A 26,514-nucleotide genomic window follows, 5' to 3' on the forward strand; every position below is an offset into this window, starting at 1 on the left:
ACATTTTTACTGCAGCCCCAGAGAAATGATACAATGACAACAGGAGAGACAGTGAATCAAAGTATCACTGCACTTGTGAAAAGACAGCCCTTCCGCAAGGAAAGTTGTCAGTGTCAAACTTAACACCACTATTAATGGGGTAACTTGACTTGATGTACCTCTGGGCACCATGCAATAAGTTTTTAATAGTCTGCAATGGGCCCAATTCTTCCCTTCCCTGTCCACTCCCCTTGCTATATAAGTTTGTAGTAGCAACCACTATCAAGGGCATAATTTACTTCTCTACTGTTTCAATCTAGGTTGGCTTTGTTACCTTCTTTAACCAAAATAATGCACTTGAAGTGACCAGGTAGGTGCCCGCTCTGAGTCTAGACACCAGTAGACCATACACGTTTCCACTCTTTTTTGATCACCGCGTCTTCCATAACAGGTCAGTGTTAGCCTGTTGGGTATGATAGACAAATGGGGATGTCACTTCAGGTGAGGTCATCTTAGACCAGACAGCCTCTCTCAACCTGCCAAGTAATTGCAGATCTAGGAATGAGTCTAGCCAAAATCAACTGAGCCCTAGCCCAGACCACTGGAAGTAGTTAGTGAAAGGTTGTGAATATGCCACAGACTTTTGGGATGGATTAATAAGCAGTGATAGCTAACTGTTACAATGAGCTGTGGTATATTCTTGTCAGCTCAGCTAATTCTTTGTGTGGGTAGCTGTCTGTGTATTGTAGGATATTTGGCAGACATCTTTTGTGTCTATCCTGTAGATGTCAGTAGATTCCCAGGTGTGTGTGAAAAGTATCTCCAAGTAAATACCTTCTTTGGGGCACTAAAGAGACACATCAAGTGCAATGTAAAGCCTTTATTAAGATCTTGGGTCAAAAAAGATGGCTTAGTGGGACAATTGGATATGAAATTTGAATATGGAACTAAGAATATTGAATCATTGATTTTGTTGTATCTGAGATAGTATCATAGCTACGTAGAATTCCTTCATTCTTAGAAGACATATGCAGAATTATTTTGAGTGAACTGTCATGAAATAATCAACTTTCAAAATGCTTCATGGATAAAGACGTATACTTTATAAACCAAATAAAACTAAGATGACAAATTGTTAATTGTTAATCTAGGTGAAGAGTATAGGGTAATTCACTGTAAATTTAGTATCTGTTGCCTAATTCTTTACTAATTTAATATGATGTAGAGCAGACTTATTCCATACAAGTCTGAATGCTCATCTCGTATTGCCTGGACAATGAGTTAGCTCACCTTGGTGTGGGTTGAGAAAGGGGGCTTCTCCCAGTCTCAGCAGCTGTGCACAGTTCAGCTTCCCATGTGACCACTGGCTTCCTTTTTACTTGTGTGCTCTTCTAAGGGACCAAATCTCTAGGTACTGGGCAGCTTGTGTGTGTTTCCCAGGCAACTCTGGTAAATAGCTGACACCAAAATCCAGACTGCCTAGTGTCAGAGTAGTCTGATTTTTCCTTTCACTGATAAGGTTACTCTCACACTTGCTCTAATCAAACAAGAGACCAAAAGAAGGACAGAGCTCCCTTTCCCAGAACATAAACAATTCTGTGAGGCCAGCAGGTCAGCCAAGGACAGTAAGAGGATGGGGTCTCATGCCTTCCCTTCTGTTAATGACTTAACCTTGACTTTATATGTTTCTTATTTTCACAGTAAAACTTAAGAATTTTGTAACCTGTACCATATGACATAGTGGAAGTCAAATCAAATGGCAACTTTAAAGAGAGACCCATCTTGTAAGAGACCTAATATTTAAAAGACAAAACTAAAAACCCAAAAGGAAATGCAGATGTTTTAATATAAAATATTCAAAACTTTATATATTAAAAACAAACATGATAAGAAGAAAACACCATCATTAGAGCCAAAAGACAAATGGCACAGAAAAAAAAAATTATGTGTAACCTAACAGAAAAAAGTGCATATTTATTATATAGAGGTGTCACATTTATGAAAAAAAAAATGAGTAGAAAATTGGCAAAGAATATGAGCAATTATTCCATAAAGAAAATAAGAATAGCAAAAGCTACTTGGAAAATAACACTCAATTTCTATGAAGTCCCTTTCTAGCCTCTCTGTCCTTTTTGGAAACTGGGTTATAGACCTAAAATTTCCAAACTTGTAATCATGGCTTGATTACCTTTTAGCGGTAAACTCCTGGGAGCCCACCATATTGGAACAAGACATTGCTACCACCTGGAAATCCCAAAGGATTTAGGAACTCTGTCAGGAACCATGAAGACCCAATATTAGAACTACAAATGCTCCTAATGATTTTATCACTCAGGAAATTACAATGGTTTTAGCAGCTCTGTGGCAGGAACCAGGGGCAGAGACAGATATATGTATCTATCATCTCAACATGGGGCAAATGCATGTATGATTTGCAATGTGTACAAGTGGTGTATATCTTCTATATGTTTAGATGAAAATAATCACAAGAAATAGTTAACAGTGCTTACTTTGGGCTAAGAGAGTGGGAAGATTCTTCTTTCCATTTTAAACCTTTTGAAGTTTGAGTTTATTTTTATTGTGGTAGTGTCTTAATCTTACAATAAACACAGATTCTACCTTAAAACTACTTTCAAAATGTCAACCAGTGCCTCTTCTGATAAATTTGTAGAAAATATTTTAATTATTAAAACAGGATAAAAAAAAACAACCCAGAATGAGGCTGTTTTAGTGTGTGAGCAAATTGATTTTAGCTGGGGAGGCAGATATATACCTGGTATTAAATCTCTGCAATTAAGTATATGATTTTTACATTAGCAAAGTATTACTAACTTTCTTTAGCAGTTCCAGATCACTGACCCTTCTTACATTGCTCAGGCCAAGCTTTCAGGGAAACTCCTACTGGAAAGTCACAGTGACCCAGCAAGGGAAAAACATTATGAAAGGAAATTTTCTTTCTCCCTCTTCCTCTTTTCCTCTTTGCTGGGTTTCTTCAGGAACATATTTTCTTCTAAATATGATTCAGAAGTACTGAGATATGGGGAAAATTTGCAAAGGTGCTGGAATCATTCTTGCTCTTTATAAATGCTCCCTATTGGCATCTGGCCAATTCTCTTTAAAACACTCAAGGTACTAATCTGAGAGGATAACCTCTATCAGGGAACACTTTCTGTTCCCAGTGAAGTGGTACATTCAGTTCCTGGTGCAGGCTCCCTTAATTCCTATTAGTCATTTCATAGCTGCATCTTGGGAAGAGAAAAATCTCAAAAGCTTTTGGCTGGTTTCACAAGTAAACTAAAAAGAAGACCTTTCTCTTTTCTCACAGTTTCCATTTGTTTACCGTTTTCAAGTCAATAAAACACGTCTACCTTCATGGATATTTCTCCTAAACTTTTTAAGTTGTCTGCTGATCTGTCTACCTGGTTTCCACTCTACTTGTATACTTAGGTGTGTTGCCATAACACAGAAGGTAGATGCCAGGTACCCAACCCAGTTTGTCATTAAATTGATGGTGCAACTTCTGTTAGGTGGTTTATGATTATAAGGTTGTGCGGGGACACTACTCAATAACACAGGTCAACTACCAAATGAGATACTGGAGCTGATCAAGGTTTGTTTGTAATTTTTTAGGTTGTTTAAGGACATTAGATAAATGCATAAATTTGTTATTGTAGAGTTGCTATGAATACTGAAGATGCACACACAGGATTATTATTGTAGGTTGGTTTGTGACAGCTGGCCCTGATTTTGTTACTTCCTCAAGAAGATACTTTGAACAATTATTTAAATGCCTCCCCTCTGCAATTACAATAATAATGATGATGATGATTTTGCAAGTGAATATGCAATTCATGGTGCATACACTCAACTACTGTTTTTAGCTTGTTTCTCTTTTTACATTGATGTCAGCTGTTGTCAGGACAATTGAAGAACAGAGAACTATTTTGCTGTTAAGGGTCACTGAGCTACATGAAAAAAACTAGGGTTAATATAGGAAGTTATAACAAAATAATTATTACATACTATTATATATTACTATATTATAAAATAATATGTTATTATAAAATAATATGTTATGACAATAACATATCATTTTAGTTAATATTTAAGGAGTGCTAACTATGAGAATATGTTATATATATATATATAATAGCATATTATTTTTAGTACCTAAGGAGTGCTAACTATGGGAATTTTCTTCTCTTTGGAGAAAGAAATACAGTATTTTCATAATCTTTAAAACAGTCCTAAAATTAACAAACATACTTAATAATTACAAATATCTGAGATGGTTTTGTTCTACAGCATAGTCAGTTTAGGAGCTGAACGTGGGAAGGATGACAGGTGTATTGTGGGTAAGGGGAAGAGAATAGAGAGTAAAGGAAATGAAGTCAAATAAAGAAGGAACAGAAAAATGCAAAGGATAATGAAAGATAAACAAGGAGGGAAAAGAATAAGACAGGAATAGGGCAGGAGAGAAGGGAAGGAGAGAGATATGTAGGAGGAGAGAAGAAACAGAAGAGAAAAATGGATAAGGAAAGGAAAAAGATTGAGTCCTTTGTAAAATTAAAAAATAAAAAGTTATATTTGTTTTTAGGATGAATGTGGGATGAATGCATGACATTTATTCCACTATTACTTGAAGCCACTGATGACTACTCATAGCTCTCTAAGTTCTGAAATTATTTTAATGTAGACCTGGTAGAAAGTTGGAAAGCCATAATGGAAATAGAGTTGGCTGTCTGTAAGAGCTGCCATTGCAGTCATCAAGCTACTGATGTCTCAGGAGAAATTCCAAAATGAAGAGGGGGGTGCAATTGTCAGTTACCAGCAGCTTCCTTCCTGGAAGTATCCTAAGACTTAAGGGTAGAAGGTTCTCAACCTTTGCTGCACATAGATATCTTTTGAGAAACTTAAAATATATATATATATATATACATACATATACACACACACACACACACACACATATATATATATATATATATACATACATACACACACACACACACACACACATATATATATATATATATATCATTACCTACACCCTACCTCTGCTATGTGATTGGCTGGGATGTGGTTAAAGTCTCCTGTGTGATTCCAACATGCAGTCAAGCATAAGCACCACTGTTTGGGCCCCTGTGGTGGTGCATCAGGTTAAAGCTCAGCACTAAGAAGTTACTACCGTTACTGTAGCACAAGTTCTATCCCAGGCCAGCGAGGTGACCCACATGGTGTGGCAGACCTCTCCTGACCCGCCTACTGTTTCCATCAGCAATGTGCTTCATCAATCTGCCTGTTCTGCTCCCCACTCTGTCTCCTCTCACCACCCCTGCGCACCTCTAGCTTGTACTCCAGTTCTGTACATATAAATAAATAAATCTTAAAAAACAAACAAACAAACAAACAAACAAAAAAACAGAACCACTGCTTAGAGGGTTCACTCTGAATGTGTTCTCCAGAGAATCCCATGGTAATGCTGGCTATTTGAGGGACTATAAGGCCAGTGACCTAAATATTAAATTGGATAAAATTAAGCCAAAGTCCAGAGGTAGTTGACCTTTGTGATATTTATTTAATAACTGTCATTGCTGGAAACTGGTTATGGAGGTGGAGGGAGAAGACCATTTTGAGCTTATTTAGATATATACAGGAAGAAAATATATCAAAATTATCAAGATAAGAAAGGTCTCTATAAAAAATTGTATTTGAGAAATGATTTGACCTGATTATTCTGAGGGCATCTGGTGTCTCTCTGAAGACAAAACTGGAGATGACCTTCTCAAATTGAGCTGAAATATAGGGGAATGAGGAAAAATAATCCCTTTCTGCTTTTGCAGTATGATATAGCTCAGTGCAGTCCCTTGTCCCACCAGAAACCTTTGCCTTCCTTACTCTCTGGCCTGCTCTTCAAGCTGGATCTGTGTCTCCTTTTCCATAATTTGCAGTCATGGTCTACTATTTCTGACATTCCCCATTTCCTTCTGTTCAGTTTCTCTGTTTAAATAACAGTGAAATTTATTTCACCTGTCCATCATCTGTGCTAATATTCTCTAAGGGAAAAGGGAGAGGAGGGAAGTGTCCCCAGTTAGCCTGGTCCTTTTATATCTGCTCACATATTCCCATTTATAGTAGTCTTCTGGAGTCAGAGATTCTTGATCCTTGTGACTCTCACATGAAATAGGAAGTTAGGGTTGCCCTGAGAGTCCTATAGGGCCCAGTCCCTTGTCAACTATGGTATTAATCTTTACTATGCTCTGGGATAGCTTTAATTAGGAAATATATTTGGTCTGTAGCCTTATAGAGGTAATGCTACCACTACCATCAACATGCCTTCTATTTACTTTATATTTTATGTGGTAATCTTTTCCAAATGTCTTGGTTATCAAACATTTACTGAGTACTTGACTGTAAACATCTTCAAGTGTATTTCTAGCATCTGAGATAGACTAGGTGTCCAATAATTGTTTACCGAATGAATAGATGAAAGTTTAAGCAACTCAGCAAAGGAAGGTAAGAGTGAGTAGATGAAGAAGGGGGAAAACAATGTAGTTAGTTTTATCTCATTCACAATGATGGGGGTGAGGCCTGACTGTGGCAATGGGATAAAGCATTGAAATAGCCTGATTTTAAGTCTCCTTAACCTCAAACATCTCTACCCTGAGGGTTTTTCTTAAAGCCAATTTCACTTTTCCCAAAAGGCCTTTTGGTTCCAAATATACTAGAAATCGGTTTTAATTGCTTCTTGAAATATTATTTTGTCAGCTTCATTTAGATGTGGTAATTTGCAAAGCAATCCCCAGCAGTTCATAGTTCATCCACAGTTATGTGGCTTGTAGACATTTCCTGGGATTCCTGCCTGCCTTCTATGCAGCTGGCAGTATACAGCAAACCAGGATATGTACTCACCTGGGATTAACTTGGAACCAGTATTACTGTGTTGTGTCTGAGATTTTAAAAATTCTGAAAGGTGAAGGCCCAATCCTACTTAATCCAGAAAATCAAAGTTCAGTAACTCATAATTTAAGAATTAGCTAGCCCTTAAAGATCACCAGTCTATAATGAGTAGATGAGGAAATTGCAGCTCTGACATATTCAATGACGAGGTCAGTTGGCTAGTAGCTGGAAGGCCAGGTCTAGAATCTGAGCTGGGGTTCTCTGGATTTTTGCCTGAGTGGATATATGTGTTTAAGTTACTTTTTTTTTTTGAAGCTCTTTTCCTCCCCAGAGACTTCCAGTCCTCCTTCATACAAGCTTCAAGGTCACAGCTTGGTTTATAAAAAAAAAACACTGGGCAATTATGAGAGGAATCATTGCCAGTTATGCACTCCTTATGCCCCAGATCCAACCAAGCTCAGCAAACCACAGGAGGGATAAAGTGGTCTCTGGAATTGGGAATTTCTTGGTTTGGATGCCAACAGGCACAAGATGAATTCTGTTTGATTTTTCCAGCAGGCTGAGGCTGCTGCTGCTGTTGCTGCCACCTCCTGGGAGAAGACAGACCCAAGCTTGATACCTGAAGCTCCTCTCAAGTGCACCTGTGTCTTGGGCAAAGACTGATGTAGGGCTGAAGTGTCTTTGTCATAGAAAATAAATGACTTAGCAAACAAAATGACGTTTGCATTTCATCTGTTCATCGGGCAGCATTATGCTCAAAGAAATGATTTCAAACAACAGTAATCAAGTTGAAAGCAATGAGCATGAAAAAAGGAGAGGAGTAAGACTGAGACAGAAACAAATACATCAGATTTGCTCCCTTGGTCTTCGGGTTTCTTAATTCTGGGTGATAGTAAGACCGCATATATTTGAGAATTGTATAATAGAAAGGAGGGAACATATAAATTTAATGACTGTTAACCTGCAAAAATCTGAATTTCTTTGCAGGGCTGTAGTGAAGACGAATTGGGAGTCATACTGGGAAAAGTACTCTTCTAATCCTCATGGTGACTTTCTTCATTTATTCACCAAAAGTGTTTAAAAAGACACAGCTCCCCATGTCTTTAATTCTTTCCAGTCTTCTGACCTATAGATGCTCTCTAAATAAACATCTTTTATTTTTTCTAAAATGTAATCATACCTTAGTGCTATGAACTGAACTTAGTGTTTTTCCCAAAGATCTTACATTGAAGCCCTAACCCTCCATGTGATCATATTAGGTGGGGCTGTTGGCATTTGGGAGGTAGTTGGGTTTAGATGACATCATGGTAGTGCTCTTATATGGGGTGAAGGTTCCAGAGCTCCTCTTTCCTACCATGTGAAGACACAGCAGGAAGGCAGCCGTCTGCAAACAAGTAATAGTACTATTATAGGATGCCTGGTCGATGTGCACCTTGATCTTGGATTTCCCAGGATCCAAGTATAAGAAATACATGTTTGTTTTAAAGCTACCCATCTATGTCATTTTTGCTAGCAGCCTGACCTGATTAAAACAGAAATTGGTAAACAGAAGTGAGGGTGCAGCTGCAACAAATATCTAAAAATGTGGGAACAGCTTTGGAACTGAACAGTAGGTAGAGGTGCGTGCTAAAAAAAGCAATATTGCAATGAAAGGATCATTAAAGATGATTCTAGTGATGGGTCAGAAGAAAAAGAGGAAAACTTCCACCTTAGAGGATACATAAATAATCCTGAAGAGAATCTTGACAGAAATAAGCATGGTTGAGGTCATTCTGGTCTCAGACAGGAACATATTATTGGAAACTGGAAGAAAGGTCATCCTGGTTGTAAAATAGCAAGGAATGGGGCTGGTTTGCATTTGTGTTCTATAAAATTTTGTTGAAGGGGGAATTTGCAAATGATGAAGAAATTGGACCTCTAGCTGAGTAGCCAAACAAACTATTGAACAAGTGGTTTGTTTTCTCCTGACTTTTTTTTTTAAAGACTTATTTATTCATAAAAAATTGGTGTATAGGCTAGAGGTGTAGAGGTGGTAAGAGGATTCACCAGAGACAGAGTGGGGAGCAGAATAGGCAGACTGACAAAGTCAACTGCTGAGGGGAGCAGCGGGTGAGACAGGAGAGGTCTGCTGTGCCATGTAGGTCAGCTCTTTGGCAGGGGATTGAACTAGTGCAGAGTCTTGGCTAGCTTTGTAGTGCACCACCAGGGAGGGCCCTCTTCTGACTTCTTATAGCAAAATGTGAGAAGAGAGAAATGAATTCACAAAAGGAATTCCTGAACAAAAGGAATTTGCTAAACTAGTTCCTGTTCAGCAAAAAAGAATTAGAACTTAAAAGATCTGGAAAATTCTCAGCACCTCCATATCACAAAAATTAAAAGCATGTTTGGAAGAGAACATTAAGGCTCTGGTTAAGAGGAGACAAGTGTGGATGTGACCACAGACTGTGTCAATCACCCCAGCAGAAACATGGCCAGTGTGAACTGAAGGGAATAGAGACAGGATTGCTTGTATTTTACAGGACTGGGATCATAGACTGTTCTTCAAGACAAGTGACGAATAATCCTAAAGGCAATTCAAGGATCATCAGGGCTGCCACCAAGGTTTTAAAAGGGGGAAACGCCAACCAAAGAGTCACTACTTGAGCGTTGTGGGCAGAACTGCTTGGAAACTTACATGGTGGTTACCACTAGCTGGAACTCAAGTGTGTGCCTTGCAGACTTGTCAGGGCAGGATCACCACCCCATAGGGATCTTAAGGCTAAAGGTAGAACATAGAGTGAAAGGGAATTATTTTTAAGCTTTGCCTTGTGATCTCATCGAATTTGCCTTGCTAGGTTTGGGGTCTACTGGGTGATTCATCACTCCGAAAGGGAAGGTCTATCTTACTCATCTTTGGTTTCACTGATTCATGGTTAGAACATTTTTTGCCTTAGGATGAGTCTCATCCTTATCTGGTGAAATGATTTATGTGAGACACTGGACTTTAGAGCTCATATTGGGCAGAGTCAAGGCTTTGGGGGCTGTTTGGATGGAATGAATAGCAAATGAGAGGAACATGGATTTTGGGAGACCAGGGGTAGAACTAAAAGGATGACTACAAACCAGCAAGAAGTTTCATCAGAAACCAAATTTATTGGCACCTCGATCTTGGACTTTCCACTCTCCATATTGTGAGAAATCTTTGCTGCTTAAGTCCATTTAAGATTGCTGATTTTGTTATAGCAATCTAAATTAAGCATGAGTTTGATACCTGCCTGCCCCGGAGGTGATCCACATGGCACAGCAGACCTCTCCTGACACGCCTGCTGCTACCCTCAGCAGTGTACTTCATCAGTTGGCCTGTTCTGCTCCCCACTCTGTCTCTGCTGAGTCCTCTCATCACCCCTGCACTTCTGGCCTGTACCCCAGTTCTGTATGCATAAGTAAATAAATCTTTAAAAGGTTTTAACCTTTAATTAGCTTAACAACCATGAAATCCCTTCCTAACAATTAAAAACAACGTTGCCCTCCTTAGTCAACTGGCGTATTGCTTTTCCAGCAAGTAAATAAAATTCTTCTTGTGAGAAGAAATCAGAAAAACCTAAGAGATTTAATTCAGGAGCAATTTCTTGAGTATCTACTGTTTCTCAAGTATCTATTCTGTGCCAGTTATAGAGAATTTTAAGAAGAATAACATAGTCCTAAAAAGTTTCCATTAATTAGGCCTTCCCTAGTGGTGCAGTGGGTTAAAGCACAGGACTAAGAAGCTAAAGCACTTCAGCATGAGTTTGATCCCCGCCTGTCCCGGAGGTGACCCACATGGCACAGCAGACCTCTCCTGACCCACCTGCTGCTCCCCTCAGCAGTGTACTTTGTCAGTTGGCCTGTTCTGCTCCCCACTATGTCTCTGGTGAAGCCTCTCACTGCCCCTGCACCTCTGGCCTGTACCCCACTTCTGTATGCATAAATAAATCTTTTTAAAAAAAGTTCCTATTAATTAAATTAGGACAAAAGTGACTGAGAACTAGACTACTCTGTTCTAGATTCAGATATGACACCTACATACTTAGGTATTAATTTCTTTACCTGTTGCATCATACTATCAAAGGAAATTCTTCTACTTTTGGCAGATCTTGTCTAGGAGATAGCATATGGAAAACTGTTGTGCTTAATCTTTCCTAACAGGCTATATCTGTTAAAGGAACCATGACTTTGACTGGCCCTGGTAATTAAAGCAAGACCGTTCAGGATTTATCTGAAGGTTGTTTATTTCCCCCTCCTCACCAGTGGATTATAGGTTTGTTTTAATCAATCAGGTATAGAACTGTAGATTTATTCCAGTCTATTTAGTTTGTTTTAACCTTTAATTAGCTTAACAACCATGAAACCCCTTCCTAACAATTAAAATCAACTTTGCCCTCCTTAGCCAACTGGTGTATTGCTTTTCCAGCAAATAAATAAAATTAGCTTTACTTGTTTTGCTTTTCACAATACTAGGCTTTGTTACTTGGAAACAATCTTAGAGTTGAAGAGTGCTGCACCTTGCATTTTAGGAAGTCTCTTCTCACCTGAGAAGAATGGGATGCAATCAAACAGGATGGGTTTTTGAACCACAGACTGTGTAGCCCTATTGCTGACTAACGTATCTCCTCTGAGAAGTTAATGTTTTAGTAAGGGTTCCAACTAGAAACAGCATTTTCAAATTGGGGAATTTGAGAAGCTCTAACAAAAGGCCTATATATAAAGGTGTGAGAAAACACAGGGGAATCACAGGAAGCAAGGGCTGCTGGAACCGACACCAGAGAGAGCTCCGTGGAGAGGCCTTGGTTGAAAGGGGCTGCCAGACGGAGGTGACCTTATAGGTGAGGAGTTAGGGGAACAAACACCCCAACCTCATTTGCTTTCTCCTCCTGCATTTCTGGAGGGGCAAACTGGAGATTATAAACACTTATTTAACCTTTCTGAGTCTTAATTCCCTCATTCATGAGAAAGGTAACTATTTCTCTGATATTCTGTGAAAATTAAATGAGAACTCCTATTACCTGGAAATCAACAGGCTAGCACACAGTAGTTGTTTCCTTCCTCCACTTGATCCTCAGTATGTCCTTGTGAAGTACATGCATAGATTTTACTAAATTAATTTATTCTAGAGGTGGAAAATGAGAGTGAGTTAAGTGAATTTCCCAAGATCTCATACCTGGAATACTTGTCAAACTGGTATTAAAACTAAAATTTTCAACATATATTCTAGGTTTCCTTCCAGACACTAGGCCCTGTTTTTATGTCCCTACATTCCCCTTTTGTAGAAGGCTGCCACAGGTGGTAGAGTCTTTCTTTCTAGAGTTGACATCTTCTTTCCTAGCTCATGCCATCATTGCTTATTGCCTGACTTTTTGCAGAATCTCCTGACAGGTCTCCTCAGTTTAATTCTTGCTTTTCTCTAGCCCATTTTCTGATTTTTTTTTTTTAAGATTTAGTTATTTGTGCATACAGAAGTGGGGTACAGGCCAGAGCGGTAAGAGGCTTCACCAGAGACAGAGTCGGGAGCAGAACAGGCCAACTGATGCAGTACACTGCTGAGGGGAGCAGCAGACAGGCCAGGAGAGGTCTGCTGTGCCATGTGGCTCACCTCTGGGGCGCGGATCGAACTCATGATAAAGTGGCTTTAGCTTCTTAGTGCTGTGCTTTAACCCACTGCACCACCAGGGAGGGCCCACTTTCTGATCTTTTAAAAAACGTGGTAGTACTCAATGCTACTCCTTGGCTTAAATCCTGCACAGCTCTCTCCTTCATATTGCTGTGCCATGGCTGCTTACCATCACAGTTAGGGTCCTACTTGTTATGACTTCACTTTCCTCCATTACTGTGTTTCAGTTATGCTTTTTCTTTTTGGAACATGCCAACCTCTTTCCTTCTTCAGGTCTATTGCACTGGCTTATTCTTTCTGCCTAGATTAACTCAAATATTACCTTCTTAGAGTAGCTATCTTTTATCCTTCTCCAAATAGTCCTTTCTTAGCCACTAAAATATAAGCTGGAGTTATTTTATTGATTTACATTTAGTGTATTATAATTTGTCTGAATGGAATGTATATGCTGTGCAAGTAGGACCCTATTTTTCTATTACCCTAGCATCTAGGATAGGGTCTGGCATATCATAGACTATCAATAAATGCTATTTTTTGCTGGAAAAGATAGCAAAAGATGACAAACCAAATAAATCAGCTATTCTCTAGCAGATATTTAATATGAGAAGCATACTGATAAGGCATCAGAAAGTAAACAATGATTGCCTTTAGGGGATGACAAGGTAATTATGTTACAAGAGCTACTGATGCCTGAAAAATGATGATCCATGGTTCAGTTCTCCATGAGGTCATCAATGTGTTCCTTTGAAGTGTGGGGGAAGTAAAGGGAGTAAAGGGCTATGGACAGTTTCCAGTCCTGCCCTCTTATTCTTACTATAATATCCATTATCTAAGGTAATGCCCCAATGCCAAAATGGAAGTAAAGGTATACCCCTAAGAAATCTGAGCTACTGGTAGGCTCCTGCAGGTTTTGAAATTTCCTAAGTCTTTTATTTCATCCTAACCTTTTACATACATTTCGAGTTTAGTATAATATTTCTGTCTTTATTTATGTTAACATGTGAGTGCTTTATATTATTTGACCATTTGTGGACTCTGTGCTGCAGGGAATACTATCTTGGGTCTTTGTGTCATCCTGGCAATCACACCTCAGGGATAAATGCTGTCTGAGAAATTTTGGCAATTTTTTTTCCCTTTGTAACCCATATCCTCTTTTAGCACAATTCATTTTCCAATAAATGTTTATTCAGTGTTTATTTGTGTTAAACATACAAACAGGACTGAGAATACAACAGTGGACAAGATACAAATGACTCCTGATCTTCATGGGAGTTATAGCTTAGGAAGAAAGAACAGGAAATAAAGAATAGATTAAAATATATTGTGATGTTTTCTATGGAGGGAAACTCAGGGTGACAAGGGAAATGTAGAAAATGGCACCTAAGTCCAAAACAGGTGGTGAGGAATGATTTTTCAGAATGAGAGAATCTAAAAAACAAGTAGGAGTTAGTCAGGTGAAGGGGGGAAGTCCTGGCTTGCGTTAGACTAAGCCATGGAGGCCAGAGAGAGCTCAGAATTACAGGAGCCAATTCGGCATGTTAGCGTAGTGTGGCTGGAGAAGAGTGCAAAGGAGAAGGGAGAAAGCGAGAAAGCTGCTGAGGTAATCCTAGGAGAACATGAAGGGCCTTGACTAAGACTTTAGATGTTATCCAAAGGGATGTAGAAAGTCACTGAAAGGTTTACATAGCAGGGAGAAGTGGCTTATCTGTCCTTTGAAAAAAGATCTCTTAGGAGCCACTAACTGTATGATTGGGAAAGAATAAAGACTCTACTTACTTAAGGTAAGAGATCTCATAAGCAAATTGGGGCCCAATGTGAATTAACTGAGTTGCCATCTTAATTTTTTAACTTTAAGGTATCTCTTTTCTTTGGCCTTCCCTAGAGTCTCTAGAAATTCCCCAACTAGAGTAACTGGGTCATAGCCTTTCCTCAAGGAATGATATATTCTTCCAACCTGCTGCCCCTATAAAACGCATGTCATTTTAAAGTTTAACCTATGCTTAAGTTGCACATTCTGGAGCTGACATACCAGTGAGGCCACTGCTAAGTTTAAAAGGAAGTCAGGGAAAGATGTGAGGTTTGGGCAGGGTGACCACTGTTGATAGCAAGAGAATGCAATTATTGAGGTGTGTGGACTCACTTGGTCATTCACTGAGAAACTCTTAGCTTGAGTTTTTCCATCCATCAGGTGGAGATGATGAGGCTGTCCAGGCTTGCAGAAACAGCCCCTCTCGGACAATGCCCGCCAGGACAATGGCAGCGGGAGCCATGACCAGCCCTGACCACAGGTCCTCCACGGGAGCATAATCTAAAGCTGCAGATAGCGTGGCCAGTTCCTGTACGGACAAGAAGCTGATTAGGGGCCCATGTGACATTTAGCATGCAAGGGCCATCCCTCCCTGGGCCTTTTCCTGGAGACACCCGTCTCCTGTCCTTTTGAACTTTTCTGGGTCTAAATTTCGGTCTCTGTTAAAAGTGGGCAGATTTTAAAGATGACACCGGGCTCTCCAAGGCTTGAAGGATTTCTCTGGTCAGACGGTGAATGACATCTCTGAGCAAGACCGCTCGGGTAGAGCAGGAGAGGACTCCCAGCCCTCAGTCACAGTGCCGTGGTGGGGTGGGGGTGCAAAAGGACAGGGGACCCCCCAGCCGCTCCCTGCCCGGCTGCGGACTCTGCAAGGCCTGACGAGACATTGCAAACCAGGCCGCTCCCGAGGGAAAGGGCCCGAGCCAGCTGCTCCAGTTCCCTTCTCGCTGCTTCCTGAAAGGTGCGCCAACCTGGACAAGGCAGCGGCTTCCCAAATCGCGAAGGTGTCCGTCCCCTTCTCCCGCTCCGTCTTCTCCTTTTCTCTTCTTGGCCCATAACTACAGTTTCTTGCTTTTTTCCTCATATTCTTGGCTTCTCCCCTTACCTCCGCCCGTAAGAAAAGTTCTTGGCGCCACTGCCCGCCACGCCTCACAGAAGAGCCCCTCAGAACTCCGGCCAGGTAGCAGTTTCGGCGGGTCAGGAAGGAAGGTTCAGCGACCCCAACGCTGACAGAGAACAGCGTCGTTGCGCACGCCTCTGCCCAGCGCTCAGCGGAACCGGCGCCACCCGGCGCCACCCCGAGCAGACGGACAGCGGAGACGGGCCGCGGCCCCTTTAAGAACAGGCCACGCCCCTCCCTCCACCCAGCGCAGCTGGCAGTCGGTGGCGGCCGCTACGGTGCTGACAAGATGGCGGCTGGCGGGGCTGTCGCTGCGGCTCCCGAGTGCCGGCTTCTGCCCTACGCGCTACACAAGTGGAGCTCCTTCTCCTCCACTTATCTTCCCGAGTAAGTTCCGGGCCTGGTCTGGCGCTGCCCTACGCTTCGGGAGCAAGCGAGGCTGAGCCAGGGGGGCAGTGGAGGACAGCTGAGCCCGGAGGCCCAGGTGGGGCCTGGTGAGGGGGACGCGCGGCCTCCAGAGTCTCCGGAGTCTCGGTCCAGGCGGAGCGCTTGGCCAGTTCCCGCCTTGAGGAGGGATGTGGGTCCGGACAGCGAGGGGACGAGGGGGCGAGGGACGCGGCGAGGTGGAGTTCAGGTCCTAAGCCCGTAGGACAACGGGGAGCCGGAGATGCTGCGCTCGGAATTTGGGGGTTGCGGAAGGCTTTGGGGGGCGGGTGGATCTGGGAAGTGGGGCAGGAGTCGAGACCTTTTGGGGTCTGGCCGCCGGGCACACTGCTGATGAAGTCTCGGTCATCCCAGGTGGCGGCAGGCTGGGGCAGTTCTGGATTGTGGCTGAGACAAAGTGTAAATAAATAAAGCGGAGGGAGCAGAGTGACTCTTCTGGAGGGGAGGAGTGTCGTTAAAAGTGATCAGCACCCTCGCAGGGGTAAAGTCAAAGAAGGCTGAAAAGTTAAGAATTGGTCGGAATGCTTGCCAGTGGGGAGGCGTTGTGGGATTTGCAAGGGTGGCTTTTCTCTCTGGTAGTTCTGAGAAAGGTAGGGAGCCGGCTGGAGGGACATCGCAGCGGAGTTCCATTATGTTGTGGCTCACTCGAAGGCGGGTCAGTATAGACCTGGTCAGTTTCCCAGATGGGTAGGAATAGCTGGCATTAATGAATTTGACTTCCAGCACTGAATTGGATCCTTGCTTTAGATGTTAAAAAGCGTTGCTTTTTAATGCAATTCCATAGATCATGCTACGGATGGTGGTTTTCTGTAGCAAATTCCTTTTGAAGTGCTGAAAGTGCATTTATTTACTTACTTGGACTTCCTTTGAACGAGGGAGCAGGTATCATTCCACTTTCTATGTAGGTAGAGAAACTAGCTCAGTTAGTGTTTTAAGATCTGTGCAGATCCTGAAAAAAGTGCTACTTGTCTCCCTGGACCATTTTCTCAGAAACCCAGGAATGATTTTTTTTTTTAAAGCAGAGTCTGTTATTTATTTTTTTTTAAAGATTTATTTATTTATTCATACAGAACTGGGGTACAGACCAGAGATGCGGAGGGTGAGAGGATTCACTAGAGACAGAGTGGGGTGCAGAACAGGCAGATCGACGAAGTACACTGCTGAGGGGAGCAGCAGGCGGGTCAGGAGAGGTCTGCCACGCCATGTGGACCCCCCCAGGGGCAGGCGGGAATCGAACTCATGCGGAAGTGGCTTAAGCTTCCTTGTGCAGTGCTTTAACCCGCTGCGCCACCAGGGAGGGCCCAGGAATGATTTTATGAACAAAACAATTTGCAATTAATATTTTTTATAAATAAAGTGAGATCTGTGAAGTATACGCTAAGGCATTTTCCATCTATATTTAAAAAAAATTTTAAGATTGATTTATTTATTGCATACAGAACTGGGGTGCAGGCCAGAGGTGCAGGGATGGTGAGAGGATTCACCAGAGACAGACTGGGGAGTAAAACAGGCAGATGGACGAAGTACACTGCTGAGGGGAGCAGCGGGCTGGTCAGGAGAGGTCTGCAGTGCCATGTGGATCTCCTCGGGGCAGGCAGGGACCGAACTCATGTGGAAGTGGCTTAAGCTTCTTAGTGCTGTGTTAAAACGCCCGCTGCGCCACCAGGGAGGGCCTATTTCAGAAATTCTTTACATTTTCTTCTAAGTTGGTTTTTCTAGCCAAGTCAGTCAGTCTCAAAATGGACCTGTGGCTAAAGAAATCTAACCTGACTGCCAGCCCATTGTTCTCTTCTTCAGGAGGATCTGGTTTGGTGAAAATTGCCAAGTGGCTTGTGGACTGATCTGGCCTGTGCGGCCTATTGATGACTGTTCTATGACTGTATCCCTGGTTGATGCTGGAATACAACTTTTAATTTGAGAGTTAGCCAGTTAAACATGCTAATGCTCAGCACTGGTTGAAATGTAACCCTTGGTACTTGAGTCCTGATTTTCAGTACTAACATGGTCTTAAATCCGAAGATCAGTAGCATGTTCAATACCCAGGTTAATTGGGAATTGAACTGGCATTATTTGATTTCATGGTTAGTTTCCTGAGTTAGCCTCTATTCAGAATTTCACTTATGCTTCTGGTGTAGGGCCCTGAATTATGAATATGAATAAAAAGAAAAAGTACAGGAAATGATTTAGATGATGACAACTTTACTTTGACTTATGACTAGTTACCCTGGATTTGAATGAACAGAACACTGGAGCTAGAAGACAGTGCTTGAAATTGGGAATATTTACTATAATTTTCTCATACAGTTATAAAATTGCATTTAATGCATATTTGACTTTATGATTTTAATTTTTCAGTGTTTTGTTTAACATAGACAGTGTCTTTTTGACATACAGTATAGTTTTACTTTAAAGTGGCAAACTATTATAATAGAAGTATAATATGGACTCTTCTTTGTAGGAGTGTGCTTGTACTTGAGTTTGAGAGTCTTGTGTCCAGCCTGAATTGTAAAACTTTTTTGGTACTATCTATTAATAAGTAAAGTTGTTATAACTTTGTATGATAGGAAGTTTAAAAATGGGATTGATTTTACCTTTAGGGGAAAGGCCCTAAAATTTGATCTTACAGCAGTTCTTGTATCTTTACTGGCAGTGACATGTTGAGGTCGTTTACATTTCACTTTACTTTTGTTTTTGTCTTTTTTTTTTTAAAAAATTTGTTTATGCATACAAGGACTAGGGTACAGGACAGAGGTGTAGAGGATGAGAAGATTCACCAGAGATAGAGTCGAGAACAGAACAGGAGAATTGACTGAAATACACTGCTGAGAAGAACAGTGGGTGAGACAAGAGAGGTCTGCCAGGCCAGGTGGGTCTCCTCCCTGACTGAGGATCGAACTCATGCTGCAGTGACTGTGGATAGCTTCACAGTGCTGTGCTTTATAACCCATGGTGCCACCAAGGAGGGCCCTCACTCTCAAAGCCACTTGTTGAATTGTCAACAGAGTAGCAATATTTATTGATTACAAGTCAGAGTTAGTGATTATAGATCTATGCACTTGGATGGGATAATAATGAAGCAGCAATAACAGTGATAAATACTTGCAGTGTTCTTTCCATGTGCTTGGTTCTTGACGAACATTTTATTAACTCTTTTAATCCTTATAGCATTTGTGTAAGAAATCTCCATTTTTCAGATAAGGAAAGAGGCATGGAGAGGTGAAGATTTGCTAAGGTAACTGTTTTGCCCCAACTTCTGTGCCGGCTGCAAGAAAGAAAGACGGAAGGCAGAAAGGCTGAGCAAACAGTTTATTGCTTTCGGACAGCAGCTGAGACAGAGCCCCACAGTAGGTTCCGCAGCTACTGCCACCCCTATAGGGGGAAGGGTCTCATAAAGATTTTAAACTTAAATTCCAAAGGGGTGACTCATCGCTATGTCCCTTGATGTAAGGCCCAGTTTGTTATCACCTTTATCTAGTCCCATCGGGGATGCAAGACCCCGTTAATTGGAGGCAAAGCCTGATTTATTACTGCCCATATCCAGTCTCTCAGTAAATCTCCCCATTTGGTCACTCCTAACAGTAACAAACTAGATAGAGCCAGGATTTGAACTCAGGCAGTAAGGCCACAGTCCATGGTCTTTCTTACAGTGCTGTTCTGCTTCTGCATAGCAGTAGAGACAGGAATTCAGAGATTTGAAAGAGTTTTATATTAAAGACACATTTTAGTTGTGTAAAGACATTTGAAGTCATTAAAACAAATTCAGGTCTCTATTTTTTTCCAAAAGGACTTAGAATTTTCCAAAAAGTAGGAAAAAAAATCTATTTCCCTTCTAATTCTTAGGTTTATTTGGACCTTAAAAATGTTAAAGCAGGTCTAGTTATAGATAACACTTTTTCACTTTTTTTTTTACTTTGAAACTAACAAAGTGGCCTTTTTTCAGCTTATTTAAAATAGTTTGCCTGTATTATACTTTTCCTGAAATTTACACCAAATTTGGGAATCAAATGTATACTTTAAATGATGATTCATTCTTAGGATTATATACATTCTTACATGGGAAAATATTTTCTGAACAGATTATTATTGCACTTGTGTATTGCTGTAGCACCTAGTGGTGCTAACTGCAGTTTACTGAGCGCCTTCTGTGATGGCTTTGTGTGGTTGTATGCAATCGCCATCCTTAGTATAAACATGCAAGATCTGAATTATATCTGTTATTGCAGATAAGGAAGCAGATTAAGGAACTTGTCCAAGGTCATCTAGTTTTCAAGGGACTTGCTTAATTTTCTGACTTAAAAATATTGTGTGTTCTGCTACTTTTTGGGTACCTTCTATTCTTCTATAGTTAGCATTTAGCATGTGTTCTTCATTTTAGTATAAACAAAAAAATCTCTGATAAATATTTTGATTCTATTTTACATCTAGGGAAACTGAGATTCTGAAGGTAATTAACTTGCCAGGATCGGAGAGTAGAAAGGGTAGGAGATAGGATTCTGATATGGGACCTCTAACTTCTGTTAACAAAGCTGCTTCAGTATTTTACATGAGCATAGTGTATAGCCAATTGGGAATACAGATAAGAAGTGCTATAAGGTGAGAACAGAGAGAAGGAAAGATACTTAGATATACTTTGTATTGTCATTTCAGTTTTTAATGTATTAATGTATACTGGGAAGATCGTTGAAAGTTACTTTTTTAATTAAAGTCATACTGGTTTACAACACTGTATAGATTTTAGATGTTCTGTTTTTTACTTGGTGATTTTGGGTTGTCAGAAAAGTCATGATGCATTTTTTCTGTTATATCACACTCACCAACAAATGTACAGTCACCATCTGCCACCACCCAATCAGTTCCCTCTACCTATTTCACCCCTTCCTGCTCCTCTGCTCCTCTGGTAACCACTATTCTGTTAGTCTGAGGGCTTGTTTTTTTTTTGTTGTTGTTGTTGTTGCTTCCTTAGTTTTTTTTATATTCCTCCGATATTTGAGGAATAATATAATGACTATTTGAGGAAATTTAGTGATATTTGTCTTTCTCCTTCTGACTTATTTTACTTAATTCCCACAAGGTTTGTTCAAGGTGTCACAAATGGAAATGTACATTTATTTAAATTCCTAAATCGTATCCCATGTGTATATATCACATCATCTGTCAGCAAGCACTTAGGTTGTTTTCATATTTTCACTATTTGTAAAGTACTGCTTTGAACATAGGGGTGGAGTTGCTAGTATTTTTGGGAACCCTTTATATTGTTTCCCTAGTAGCTGCACCAAATTGCATTACCACTAACATTGCATGAGGGTTTCTTTTTCTCATATACTCATGGGATACTATTTAGCACTTCTTACCAGTGCTTATTGTTTCTTGACTTTTTGATGTAGTCATTCTAACAGGTTAAAATCTCACTGATTTTGATTTGCATCTATCTAATGATATCTGATGAGAACTGCCTTTCATGAGTCAGTTGGCTGAAAGTATTTTTTTGAAATACATTTAGGCAGTTTCACTAATATGGAATGATTCTTCCCTTATTTACATATTATGGAAAGACTTAAATAGATTAGCTTGTAAAAGTTGATACATTTTTAAAAAAGATTTATTTATTTATACATACAGAACTAGGGTACAGGCCAGAGGTGCAGGGGCCGTGAGAGGATTCACCAGAGACAGAGTTGGGAGCAGAATAGGCCATCAGATGAAGTACACTGCTGAGGGGAGCAGTGGGCGGGTCAGGAGAGGTCTGCTGTGCCATGTGGGTTACCTCCCGGGTGTATATCAAATTTATGCTGAAGTGGCTTCTTAGTGCTGTGCTTTAACCTGCTGTGCCGCCAGGGAGGGCCCAAGTTGATACATTTTAAATGTTTACTTTTTTTTCTATTAGTCTTTAATTGTATCTTAAGTTAAAATGTGACTTTTGGTTCAGAGTAAAAGGCCAGGAGGTGAACCTCTTCCAGCTATTTTAAAATTTCACATTTGAAGATGAATATGTATAAAAAAAATCCTAAGTTTATTGTGGAACATTTGTAAAATAAAGGCTCGCAGAAACAAGATATAAATTACCCTTCCATCAACCAAATGTAGATAGTCATCCTTTGATATATTATTCCAGATACTTTGTTCTGTTTCTATGTATTTTTAAATTTGATATTGTCCTGTTTGCTAATCTTCTTCCTCCTTAATATATAATAAATTATTACTCATGTTATTCTCAATTGTCTTTAGTTATGGATATATAATTCATGTAATGATTTCATGGCATTTAGTTGGTGCCCTATCATTGGATGTTAGACTTTCTGGGATGTTTTTGTTGTTTAAACATTATAATTAATGTTTTGCCATATAGCAACAAATCTTGAACTCATTTATGATTAGTTCCTAGGTATTGAATAGTTGGATTGAAGATAGTCTATTTTCAGGGAACTTTCTGTCTCTAGGTACCCTCAATTTATTTTGATATTATCCTTAGTAATTTGGGATTAAGAATGTGGTTTCGGTCAGGCAGATCCTTAGAGATATCTGGAGAATGCTTATATAATTTAGAAGTTACGTTACTCCTAATAATTTCTTTTCTTCAATGAATTTTGATTTTATTAATCATGCATTTAAAAAATAGAACAAATTCTGAAATTTGGTGTGTAGACAGTGTGGTGCATATAAATTTTAGGATTCATTACAATAATCCTATAGGCTCCCCTTAGCCCAGGAGTTCTGAATCACTAGTTTGAGGCTGGCTTTTTTTATACTTTTCCTTTCCCTTTTCCTAAACAGATGTTACAATAGGTACTGATTGGCTTGGAAACCTTACTGGCCACTGAGCTTTCTGATATTTTCTGTCCTGTTGTCTTAGAATTTAAGAAAAATAAAGACAACTGTGATAGGGTAAAAGTATTAAGAGTTGATTGAGGACTGGAAATTGAATTTGCAAAGCTGGCGCCTAAAGTTGGACCTTTGTGATTCTTCTCAGAGCATCATTAGTTTCCTTTTATGTAGATATACGTTTTATGTTGATCAAATGCTAAGTGGTTTTATATTATGTTACCCCCCCATAGGAAAATTGCTCTATAATTTGCATTTACTTTTAGGTAAATATGGTAGACTTTCAATAAATGATTTTTGGGGCCTGATACAGGGACTTTGGGATGACTGCTGTTTTTCTGGTAGCAGACAAAATGAGGAGTGCCAAGAGCCCCAAACCTGCACGTTCTGCCATCTGCTGTATAAAGACAAAACATACTTTCAGTATGTAAAATCTTTGATAGAAAATAACTTTAATAAAATTAGTGTGCAATAGAGAGAAGAGAGAGTAAATACTTAAAATAGTTTCCAGATAAACATCCATATTTATTTCTGTCCTTGTGGGTAAATGCCCACCCTGTGGAGTTGGTCTAAAGCAGTGCCACTGAAGCCCAAAAGCTTGCCACAAGCTAAGATACCTTCTGTTTGGGACCCATTGGAAAGGGACAGAAGTGGCCAGGCAAGTCTGGAAGGATGAGAGCAAAGTCAAAATATTAGCCAATATAGTCTGCCATTATCAGCCTCCTCATGGGTCTTTTACACACGTCTCTGTCTCTTTCAGGTGTCTCCTTCATGTTCCCTTAGCCCCTAGTACATGCTTGAGAAACAAGCATGTCTTCTTCATATGCTTCCTCCAGGCTTCCCTGTGTTGTCTTCTTCAGCCTCCTCTATTAGTTCTTTTCAGCTTCTCAATGCTGACTGAGCTCCACCCTTCCTTCCGTGCAGGGGGAACTGGAACTCCCCCTTTCTTTGGAGATTATACTGTTACAATTAAGTCATTTTTGGAAATATGAAAAAACCTAAGAATGGTTTTCTTTGTATTCACTCTAGGGTTTCTGGTACCTTTTGAAGTTATAGTATGACTCCTGCAGTAGCTCTAAATTTTTTTGATACAATTCATATACTGTTTTGGACCCATTCTTTTTTTAAGTCTATGTCTGAAATCTTCAATGTGTAGGTCATTTTCTAATTTTCCTTTTGGTTAATATTCTTTCTATGTCTGGTAATTAACATTTTTGGTAACTTTTGATTGACTCAGACATTATTATATAGAGAATTTTAGATATAATTACAAATTACAGTTACTTACAAGCCAATATATTTTTCTAGAGAGGATTCACCCATTTTCTGTCAGGCAGATAGAAAAGAAGCACATCACCCCAAGATTTAAAAATTGAGCTGAATAGATAAGATTGGGTTTTAGGTTTTGCAAACCTCTACTTTGCCCAACTTTGGTAACCTTTCAGGGAACCCAGCTGAGATTTTGGGTGTTTCCAGGCTTCCTCTGCTTTTGTCTCTTGCAGTGGAGTCCTCACAGCTACTTGCTTTTTGTTTTCAGTTGGCTTTTAGCCTCTTGGCTTTGTGCAGTTTAAAAAGCAACAAATACCTCAAGAAGAAAACCAGTGCTACACAATGTCATATGTATAGCTATTTTTATGATATTTTTTATTATCCACCTTTTATTAGAACTTCCAAGGAAATAATTTTGGGGAGGATAATATTTAGAAGAAAGATACTGGGGTCTAACTTATTTTTTTGGTCTGTAAGTACTATCACTGTTTAACACTTCTAAATACATTACATTCCTTTGGCATGACTGATACTATAGTTACACCTATGTATTTGTTAAGGCATGCTGCTTTGTATGTATAGAAATACTAAGTTATTTTAAACATCCTTGGATATGTACTCTTTCCCTTTCCTCTCATTGTTCTTGTGCTCCCTTTTCCCTTTTGGTTTAAGTAATTTGATTAGAAGACTCATAAAACTTAACTCCTACTTAGTCTTCACTTGTCAGTGGAAATGTCACTTTTTTAGGAAACCACCCCCCCTTGCAGTGAATCTGCCACACTCTCTCCTACCCCTACAATGCTTTAATATAAATGTGTATCTTTTTCATATATTACTTTATGCACTTATATGTATGATTATTTAATTAATAGCTATCCCCCAATAGGCCTCAAACTCCATAGGGAAGATGGAATTCCCACCTCCTCCATTGTAGTCCAATGTACTTTTTTTTTTTAAGATTTTATTTACTTAGGCCCTCCCTGGTGGCGCAGCGGGTTGAAGCACAGCACTGAGAATCTAAAGCCGCTTCCTCATGAGTTCGATCCCCGGAGGTGACCACATGGCGTGGCAGACCTCTCCTGACCCGCCCGCTGCTCCCCTCAGCAGTGTATTTCGTTGATCTGCCTGTTCTGCACTCCACTCTGTCTCTGGTGAATTCTCTCACCCTCCACATCTCTGGCCTGTATCCCAGTTCTGTATGCACAAATAAAATCTTAAAAAAAAAAAAAAAAAGATTTTATTTACTTATGCATACAGAACTGGGGTATAGGCCAGAGGTACAGGGGTGTTGAGAGGATTCACTGGAGACAGAGCTGTAGTAGAACAGGCCTACTGACGAAGTACACTGCTGAGGGGAGCAGCAGGTCTGCCGCACCATGTGGATCACCTCTAGGGCGTGGATCAAACTCATGCTGAAGTGGCTTTAGCTTCGTAGTGCTGTGTTTTAACCCGCTGCGCCACCGGGAGGGCCCTATCTACCTATTTTAATACCTGTCTTGGGTTTAAAAATTTTTTATTAAGTTACTTGTAATTCTTATAGGAACTATTTTTATTTATTGCAGAGTGTGAATTGTGTAATGGTTTTAGAGCATATTATCAACAATTTGATTCATTTTTGGATAGAGAACATAAGTACTGTTCTGACTTCTTATATAATAACTATCTTTTGTTTGATAATTCACATGCCATACATCCATCTACTTAAAGTGTATAAGTCAGTGATTTTTAGTATGTTCACAGATATATGTAGTCAATTTTAGAACTTTTTCATATCTCAAAAGAAAACTATTCATTAGCTATCCCATCCCTAAGCAACTACAAATATTTCTGTGTCTATAGATTTGTTTATTCCAGACACAATATACATGAAATAATGTCTTTTATAATTGACTTTTTTCTCTTCGCATATTGTTTTCAAAGTTCATTTCTGTCTTATTATATATCAGCATTATATCATTTTCATGTCTGATAAAATTTTATGATATACCATATTTTATTTGTTAAATACCACATTTTATTTGTTTATTAGTACATGAAAATTTTAGTACATTCACAATTTGGTTGTTAAGAATTTATGAATAATGCTGCTATAAACATTTATGTACAAGTTTTGGGGTGGCTGTATAGTTTCTCTTGGACAAATGTCAAGGAATGGAACTTCTGGTTCTCATGTTAACTATGAATAACTGTTTGAAGAATTGCTAGGCTGTAAGTTGACTTTTCCTGTTACTGAAGTAATAGTTAAATTTTATGCATTAAATTACGGAAGTGGTTATCAAGAAACTGGTTACTACATACGAATTAAACCTGTGTGTAGAAGGTAACTGTTTAGAATTAGTAACAGTTTGCTTGATTTTGAATCTGTTGTTTCTGAGAATTTTCTGTTACAGTTTTTTTTTTAAATCTTCCATTGCTTTTGTTCAGAATGCATATAGATAGGCCCCATGTCTTCATCTCTAAGATATTTACTTACTTACCAATATACATACTTATACTGAGACATACATATGGTCACACATAACTTTGCTAAGCAACCTGTGGTGGGGGTGT

General features: G+C 39.7%; 1 protein-coding gene and 1 long non-coding RNA gene across 6 annotated transcripts in view; both read left to right on the plus strand.

Moving 5' to 3' along the window:
• Positions 1–7,961, plus strand: part of LOC105853240 — a 151,970-nt gene extending 144,009 nt beyond the window's left edge. Inside the window, exon 6 of one of the 4 annotated variants that reach the window (XR_001145094.1) lies at positions 7,435–7,961. This is a non-coding gene — a long non-coding RNA (uncharacterized LOC105853240). The remainder of the gene's footprint in view (positions 1–7,434) is intronic. The other 3 variants (XR_001145092.1, XR_001145088.1, XR_001145090.1) reach the window with 3 other exon arrangements.
• Positions 7,962–15,633: 7,672 nt separating this feature from the next.
• MKLN1 (muskelin 1, intracellular mediator containing kelch motifs) overlaps positions 15,634–26,514 on the plus strand; it is a 122,243-nt gene continuing 111,362 nt past the window's right edge. For both annotated transcript variants that reach the window (XM_012720938.1, XM_004677056.2), the window contains exon 1: positions 15,634–15,819. In XM_012720938.1, the coding sequence (XP_012576392.1) occupies positions 15,722–15,819 (98 nt within the window). In that variant the 5' untranslated portion in view covers positions 15,634–15,721. The remainder of the gene's footprint in view (positions 15,820–26,514) is intronic.

This window comes from Condylura cristata, unplaced genomic scaffold (assembly GCF_000260355.1).
Source record: "Condylura cristata isolate star-nosed mole 26May11 unplaced genomic scaffold, ConCri1.0 scaffold00005, whole genome shotgun sequence".
NCBI classification, from domain to species: domain Eukaryota; kingdom Metazoa; phylum Chordata; class Mammalia; order Eulipotyphla; family Talpidae; genus Condylura; species Condylura cristata.